Source organism: Entelurus aequoreus, linkage group LG26, assembly GCF_033978785.1.
Source record: "Entelurus aequoreus isolate RoL-2023_Sb linkage group LG26, RoL_Eaeq_v1.1, whole genome shotgun sequence".
Lineage (NCBI taxonomy): Eukaryota > Metazoa > Chordata > Actinopteri > Syngnathiformes > Syngnathidae > Entelurus > Entelurus aequoreus.
This window is the reverse complement of record NC_084756.1, coordinates 24,557,936-24,566,727: the sequence shown is the minus strand read 5'-3', so window position 1 is coordinate 24,566,727 and position 8,792 is coordinate 24,557,936. Positions and strand designations below refer to the sequence as shown.

The 8,792-nt window shown below is 39.9% G+C and overlaps 1 protein-coding gene across 3 annotated transcripts in view; it reads right to left on the bottom strand.

Annotated features, from left to right (window-relative positions):
- Nucleotides 1–495: 495 nt before the first annotated feature.
- Nucleotides 496–8,792, bottom strand: part of LOC133643426 (SWI/SNF complex subunit SMARCC2-like) — a 52,725-nt gene continuing 44,428 nt past the window's right edge. For all 3 annotated transcript variants that reach the window (XM_062037995.1, XM_062037994.1, XM_062037993.1), the window contains 4 exons: nucleotides 2,253–2,416; nucleotides 2,054–2,188; nucleotides 1,638–1,986; nucleotides 496–1,561 (listed from right to left, as the gene is read on the bottom strand). In XM_062037995.1, the coding sequence (XP_061893979.1) occupies nucleotides 1,443–1,561; nucleotides 1,638–1,986; nucleotides 2,054–2,188; nucleotides 2,253–2,416 (767 nt within the window). In that variant the 3' untranslated portion in view covers nucleotides 496–1,442. The remainder of the gene's footprint in view (nucleotides 1,562–1,637; nucleotides 1,987–2,053; nucleotides 2,189–2,252; nucleotides 2,417–8,792) is intronic.

The following is an 8,792-nucleotide window of genomic DNA, read 5'->3' as shown; positions in this document are numbered from 1 at the left end:
TTATTTGCTTTTTATGGTTTGAACACACCATTTTTGTATACCATGCATGATTTTGTCCTGTTACACTTGAAAGTTTAAAATAATAAGGAAAACATCTCTGTATTGTATTCTTTTATTATTTAAGATTTATCTTTTTTGAAATACGCAACTTTTTTAATTTTAGGAGACACATTGGGAACATTTGTACAAGGTACAATTTTAAAAGTTGTTCTATTTTCCAATAATAACATATCCATCCAAAAAATGAAAGAAAAAAAACAACCAAAATTGGAATATAATGAGAAACAGCATTTTTTAAACTGATAATAATAATATACTTGGTCACCTATAACACAAAGTTTAGTATTTAAATATATATATATATATATATATATATATATATATATATATATATATATATATATATATATATATATATATATATATATATATATATATATATATATATATATATATATATATATATATATATATATTTTTTTTGTTTTAAGCATTTTTCTTTAATTTAAGCATTTTTCTTTGATTAAAAAAAATATCAAAATGGGCCCAATATACTTGACTTTTCAGTATGCGGCCCTTGGTGGAAAAAGTTAAGACACCCCTGATCTAAAATATTAGAAGCTCTCAAAATAAAAAATAAAATATAACTAAAGTTTAGTTAGTAAACTAAAAATAAAATAATACCAGGTTATGAATTAATTAACACTGATAAATGTGTACAGTAACTGAATATTATTTTTTTATTACAGGCAGAATTTTTGGCACACTAGATGATGCAGTTACATAATTGTATTATTAATATTTGTATTCCATTCTTACATGAGAAAAACGGTAAAAATGTAAGAAAAATTGTTGTTTTAACGAATCATTTATTAGAATATTCTTAGTCCCCAAATAATACAAAGCTGACACAATACCTGTTAAAAAAAAAATATATATATATCAATATGGCCCCTGCATACTTTGTCTTCTTGGTGGAAAAAGTTTGGACAACTGCACTAAAGTATCAAAAGTATCGATATTTTGATTTGAGAATCAATATTAGAGCATAAAGATCTGGTATCGGCAGTATTGATATTTCAGTATCGATCGGCACGTCACTATTAACCAGAATGAGGAACTTGCCATAATATTGTGTAGACATTGTTGAACTGTTGATAACGCTCACTATAAATAAACGTAAAAATGTACAGTTAATACATGTAATCGGTATCGATATTGGCTGATTTAACTATTGGTAGACAGCATAAACCCGGATCGGAACATCGCGAGTATGAATAAGTTGCAGTGATTGAATTTAAAATTGGCGCCATGGCAAATTCCTGGAGGGTTTAGTCCGACACAAGTCTGGTATCAAAGTGTGAAATCATTTTGAAAAAGAGTTGGTCATGTGTGAGCGACAACCTACATGACGTCGCTCTTTTTTTTGGACGTTTATTCCTCTACATTGTCCAATGTGGAGTTTTAAAAAAGGGGTGTAAGTGCGTGGAATGTGTTGTGGTTGTGGCGAGTCTCTCACTGCTGAGGAAAGTTGGAGTGTTTTGGATGGTGGGAGCGCGGGCTAAAAAATGGAGTCAGACGGCGGTGAAAGAGAACAGAGAAACATTTGACAGTTGCTCAATCTGCGGCTCACTGACCGTGGACTGCAGGAGTGCTGCTGGCGCCGGAGTGGCCCGGGGGCCGCGGGGGTGACGTGTGGGCACTCGGAGCCGGCTGGGCCTCAGGAGGCGGGCCCGCGGAGGCCGGCGGCGCAGGGCTGGGGGCGAGCTGCGGCGCAGACGTGCCGGTGGCTTGCTGAGCCGAGGCCGGGCCTTGGGAGGGCGTGGCCGAGGCGGCCTGGCCGGGATGAGCGGCGCCGCCTTGGTTGTGCTGCTGATGCTGGATCTGCTGGAAGTGCTGCTGGCGAGCTCTCATCTCGGCGTACTTCAGCTGCTCCATGTGGAAGGACTGGCGGTCGGCCAGCAGCTGCTGTCGCTGGTACTCCAGCTGTAGGCCGGGACAAGAACATGCTGACTGCCGTCCCATCGCACCCCCCCGTAACGCAACCACTCACAGCCTCTCTCTCTCTGTCCATGATGGTTTCCAGTTCCTCGAAGTGTCGCAGTTTGATCTCCAGTTTCTTCATCTGCGTCTCCACCAGGAGCGCCACCAGAGATTTGATCTTCCTCTCCTCCACCGCAGCCAGGTGCTGGTAGAAGACGCCAACGCTCAGACACAACCACAGCATCCAAGCTTGTGTCATCCCACTTTACCTTGGCTTTGACCGCCGCCGCCGCCAACGCCGACGCCGCAGCGGTGGCCAGGTTCCCCTCGCCCACATCCCGCTCCACCTTGGCCTTCTTCTCTCCCTCGCTCTCGCCTTCTCTCTGTCCTTCCTCTGCTCCCTCTCTCACAGCTTTCTCCTTCTCGCCGTCACCTAAAAGATTACAACATGAAGAGACCAGGCGAGTTGTACGTTTATATACTGGCTCATTTACTGGGGGTGTAACGGTACACAAAAATGTCGGTTCGGTACGTACCTCGGTTTAGAGGTCACGGTTCGGTTCATTTTCGGTACAGTAAGAAAACAACAAAATATACATTTTGGGGTTATTTATTTACAAACCCCGTTTCCATATGAGTTGGGAAATGGTGTTAGATGTAAATATAAACGGAATACAATGATTTGCAAATCCTTTTCAAGCCATATTCAGTTGAATATGCTACACTGTAGTTACTGACAGTGGCTTTCTGAAGTGTTCCATGTGGTGATATCCTTTACACACTGATGTGGCTTGTTGATGCAGTACAGCCTGAGGGATGGAAGGTCACGGGCTTAGCTGCTTACGTGCAGTGATTTCTCCACATTCTCTTTGATGATATTACGGAGCGTAGATGGTGAAATCCCTCAATTCCTTGCAATAGCTGCTTGAGAAAGGTTGTTCTTAAACTGTTCAACAATTTGCTCAGGCATTTGTTGACAAAGTGGTGACCCTCGCCCCATCCTTGTTTGTGAATGACTGAGCATTTCATGGAATCTACTTTTATACCCAATCATGGCACCCACCTGTTCCCAATTAGCCTGTTCACCTGTGGGATGTTCCAAATAAGTGTTTGATGAGCATTCCTCAACTTTATCACTATTTATTGCCACCTTTCCCAACTTCTTTGTCACGTGTTGCTGCCATCAAATTATAAAGTTAATGATTATTTGCAACAAAAAAAAAAGTATGAGTTTGAACATGAAATATGTTGTCTTTGTAGCATATTCAACTGAATATGGCTTGAAAATGATTTGCAAATCATTGTATTCCATTTATATTTACATCTAACACCATTTCCCAACTCATATGGAAACAGGGTTTGTACCAAATTTGCAAAATCTTCCACCAAAAATATTTTTCTCAGTGTAATATTTGATGTGAAGTAATGGGAACCTCGGATAGGTCAATAATTTATAATAACATTGATTTTGATTCAATATTATGTTTTGAGCAATGACAGTTTGAAAGAAAAAAAAACAGCTTTGTTTTATTAGTCAACATTGCAACTTTTTCTAAATGACATTTAACCTTTAAGCTTTTTTATTTCACTTTTGTTATGTTTTTGTTTATTTTAATAGTATTTTTAGAATGTGCCGTGGGCCTTTAAAACATTAGCTGTGGGTCGCAAATGGCACACTTTTGACACCCCTGCTATAGATAATAAAAAATTAAATGTGATAAATCTATGGATAAAAAGCAGAGCCTGGCGACGCATGCGCGTTTATCATAACTCTCTCTCTCTCTCTCTCTCTCTCTCTCTCTCTCTCTCTCTGCCCCTCACTCACCAATGCTGCTGTTTGTTTTGTTTTTAACCCCTTCTTAACCCTGAACGTACATTGAAAATACACGCAACCCTAACTCAAAATGCCGGACATTTGAGGCATTTAAGAAACTCCGCCCTGACAGCTCCGCAAAAGAGGACATGTCCGGTGAAAAGAGGACGTAAGGTCAGTCTATCCTAGCCTGTTAGCTGCTAACATGCCGCGTGTTGTGCCTCGGAGTGCATTGTTTACACAACGTGCGTTACGCTACTTAATATGTCCGTGTGGAAACTCGTTCGATACACCTCCGAACCGGAACCCCCGTACCGAAACGGTTCAATACAATTACACGTACCGTTACACCCCTATAATTTACTGTTTTTATTTATTAAATCAACATAAAAAACAAAAGATACACTTTAATTAGTGCACCTACCCAAAAAACCTCCCTCCCCCATTTACACTCATTCACACAAAAGGGGTTGTTTCTTTCTGTTATTAATATTCTGCTTCCTACAATATATATCAATACAGTCTGCAAGGGATACAGTCCTTGAAGCACACATGATTGTGCGTGCTGCTGCTCCACTAACAATTTCATTACCGTATTTTTCGGACTATAAGTGGCAGTTTTTTTCATAGTTTGCGACTTATACTCAGGAGCGACTTATGTGTGAAATGATGAACACATTAGCGTAAAATATTAAATAATATAATTGATGTCATTGACGTAAGAGACTAGACGTATAAGATTTGATGGGATTTAGCGATTAGGAGTGACAGATTGTTTGGTAAACGTATAGCATGTTCTATATCAGGGGTCGGGAACCTTTTTGGCTGAGAGAGCCATGAAAGCCAAATATTTAAAAAAATATTTCCGTGAGAGCCATATAATATTTTTTAACACTGAATACAACTAAATGTGTGCATTTTTAAGTAAGACCAACATTTTTAGAGTCTCTTATTATTTTTAATAACATTGTTATTCTGAAGCTAACCAATAATAAATAAAATACTTTTCACCATTAATGCGACTTTTTCAACAGGTGCGGTAAAAAAACGGATGGATGGACTAAAATGCATGAGAATGTTTTATATTTTGACACTGTGATTACCAGCGGAATTATTCATTACTTATCATGTTTAAGCAATGTCAGCTAAGATTTATGAGAGAGCCAGATGCAGTCATCAAAAGAGCCACATCTGGCTCGAGAGCCATAGGTTCCTTACCCCTGTTCTATATGTTATAGTTATTTGTTGCTCCGGAGTATAAGTTGCACCGGCCGAAAATGCATAATAAAGAAGGAAAAAACATATAAGTCGAACTGGAGTATAAGTCGCATTTTTGGGGGACATTTATTTGCTAAAAGCCAACAGCAAGAATAGACATTTGAAAGGCAATTTAAAATGTCTAAAGAATAGTGAACAACAGGCTGAATAAGTGTACGTTATATGAGGCATAAATAACCAACTGCTATGTTAACCTCACATATTATGGTAAGAGTCATTCAAATAACTATAACATATAGAACATGCTATACGTTTACCAAACAATCTGTCACTCCTAATCGCTAAATCCCATGAAATCTTATACGTCTAGTCTCTTACGTCAATGACATCAATAATATTATTGGATATTTTACGCTAATGTGTTCATCATTTCACACATAAGTCGCTCCTGAGTATAAGTCGCACCCCCGGCCAAACTATGAAAAAAACTGCGACTTATAGTCCGAGAAATACGGTATATCTGCAGTTTACAGTCCGGTGGGGCTAATATATGTAAAAATATTTTTTGTCCCCGGAAATTTAGTGGGTGGGGCTTACAAAGTGGTGCAATCTATAGTACAGAAAATATAGTACATTGAAAAATGTGCAGTTAATACATGCGATCCATATTGATATCAGCTGATCTGAGTCATAGATGATCGGAATTGGCAGCATAAAACCCTGATGGGAACATTCCTGATTAAACTGCCTCTAAATAAGATGTAAGACTGTAAATAATCCCCAAAGTTACAGAAATTGCAGTAAAATAGCAGAATAAAAGCGACGGGACAAGCAAATGTGATATACTGTAAGCACAGGTCAGTGGTGGCCAGTGTTGGGACTAACGTGTTACAAAGTAACGCCGTTAGTTTACACGCTAACAAGTAATCTAACGCGTTACTTTTTATATTCAGTAACTCAGTTACCGTTACTACATGATGCGTTACTGCGTTATTTTTTATGTAGTATCGGCTAGAAACAGAAGATCTGAGTGTGTTTTATTGGAGCGCTGCAGTGTCGTCCTTCTGAATGTTCTTGTATCACAAGCCGGAGAAGAGAGACGCGCACTCTGTGTGTGGGTGTGGGTGTGGGAGTGGGGAGGTGAGGGGGGCGTGTCTCTGTTCACTAACAACGGAGCCGCAGTCTCGAGTGTCTTAACATGGAGATATTCTCACTACTTTTTTTCGTCGAGCACAAAGAAAAGAACATTTTAGTTAAATGTAAGTTGTGTCTTGGATCAAAGATCTCGTCTACTGCCCAAAACAACAATTCAAATCTGCCTGGTTAGGCTTTGTGTATGTCACGTGTGCCTTCCTTAGGTGAAACCAGCTTTGTGTGTGTCACGTGTGCCTTCCTTAGGTGAAGCCAGCTTTGTGTATGTCACGTGTGCCTTCCTTAGGTGAAGCCAGCTTTGTGTATGTCACGTGTGCCTTCCTTAGGTGAAGCCAGCTTTGTGTATGTCACGTGTGCCTTCCTTAGGTGAAGCCAGCTTTGTGTATGTCACGTGTGCCTTCCTTAGGTGAAGCCAGCTTTGTGTATGTCACGTGTGCCTTCCTTAGGTGAAGCCAGCTTTGTGTATGTCACGTGTGCCTTCTTTAGGTGAAGCCAGCTTTGTGTATGTCACGTGTGCCTTCCTTAGGTGAAGCCAGCTTTGTGTACGTCACGTGTGCCTTCCTTAGGTGAAGCCAGCTTTGTGTATGTCACGTGTGCCTTCCTTAGGTGAAGCCAGCTTTGTGTATGTCACGTGTGCCTTCCTTAGGTGAAGCCAGCTTTGTGTACGTCACGTGTGCCTTCCTTAGGTGAAGCCAGCTTTGTGTATGTCACGTGTGCCTTCCTTAGGTGAAGCCAGCTTTGTGTATGTCACGTGTGCCTTCCTTAGGTGAAGCCAGCTTTGTGTATGTCACGTGTGCCTTCCTTAGGTGAAGCCAGCTTTGTGTATGTCACGTGTGCCTTCCTTAGGTGAAGCCAGCTTTGTGTATGTCACGTGTGCCTTCCTTAGGTGAAGCCAGCTTTGTGTACGTCACGTGTGCCTTCCTTAGGTGAAGCCAGCTTTGTGTACGTCACGTGTGCCTTCCTTAGGTGAAGCCAGCTTTGTGTATGTCACGTGTGCCTTCCTTAGGTGAAGCCAGCTTTGTGTATGTCACGTGTGCCTTCCTTAGGTGAAGCCAGCTTTACAGCTATGTTGTTATTATGCTGTTTGTTACTTATGTATGTTATGTTGCAGCTAGTTGAAATAGGTTTGTCAATTTGTTTTGGCCTGAAATAAATTGGCCCTTTGAAACATATCTTTGTCTTTGTGTGTTGTATGTAGACCACATTGTTTGTGTGTTGTATGTAGAGCACATTGTTTGTGTGTTGTATGTAGACCACATTGTTTGTGTGTTGTATGTAGACCACATTGTTTGTGTGTTGTATGTAGACCACATTGTTTGTGTGTTGTATGTAGACCACATTGTTTGTGTGTTGTATGTAGACCACATTGTTTGTGTGTTGTATGTAGACCACATTGTTTGTGTGTTGTATGTAGACCACATTGTTTGTGTGTTGTATGTAGACCACATTGTTTGTGTGTTGTATGTAGACCACATTGTTTGTGTGTTGTATGTAGAGCACATTGTTTGTGTGTTGTATGTAGACCACATTGTTTGTGTGTTGTATGTAGAGCACATTGTTTGTGTGTTGTATGTAGAGCACATTGTTTGTGTGTTGTATGTAGACCACATTGTTTGTGTGTTGTATGTAGAGCACATTGTTTGTGTGTTGTATGTAGACCACATTGTTTGTGTGTTGTATGTAGACCACATTGTTTGTGTGTTGTATGTAGACCACATTGTTTGTGTGTTGTATGTAGAGCACATTGTTTGTGCGTTGTATGTAGACCACATTGTTTGTGTGTTGTATGTAGACCACATTGTTTGTGTGTTGTATGTAGACCACATTGTTTGTGTGTCGTATGTAGACCACATTGTTTGTGTGTTGTATGTAGAGCACATTGTTTGTGTGTTGTATGTAGACCACATTGTTTGTGTGTTGTATGTAGACCACATTGTTTGTGTGTTGTATGTAGAGCACATTGTTTGTGTGTTGTATGTAGAGCACATTGTTTGTGTGTTGTATGTAGAGCACATTGTTTGTGTGTTGTATGTAGACCACATTGTTTGTGTGTTGTATGTAGACCACATTGTTTGTGTGTTGTATGTAGAGCACATTGTTTGTGTGTTGTATGTAGAGCACATTGTTTGTGTGTTGTATGTAGAGCACATTGTTTGTGTGTTGTATGTAGAGCACATTGTTTGTGTGTTGTATGTAGAGCACATTGTTTGTGTGTTGTATGTAGAGCACATTGTTTGTGTGTTGTATGTAGACCACATTGTTTGTGTGTTGTATGTAGAGCACATTGTTTGTGTGTTGTATGTAGAGCACATTGTTTGTGTGTTGTATGTAGAGCACATTGTTTGTGTGTTGTATGTAGAGCACATTGTTTGTGTGTTGTATGTAGAGCACATTGTTTGTGTGTTGTATGTAGAGCACATTGTTTGTGTGTTGTATGTAGACCACATTGCTTAGCAGAGTTGAGTGATGCAAATGCATGTCAAGTTGATCAATACATTGTAATAATACCTGGGATTTATATAGCGCTTTTCTAAGTACCCAAAGTCGCTTTACATGTTAAAAACCCATCATTCATTCACACCTGGTGGTGGTAAGCTACTTTTGTAGCCACAGCTGCCCTGGGGTA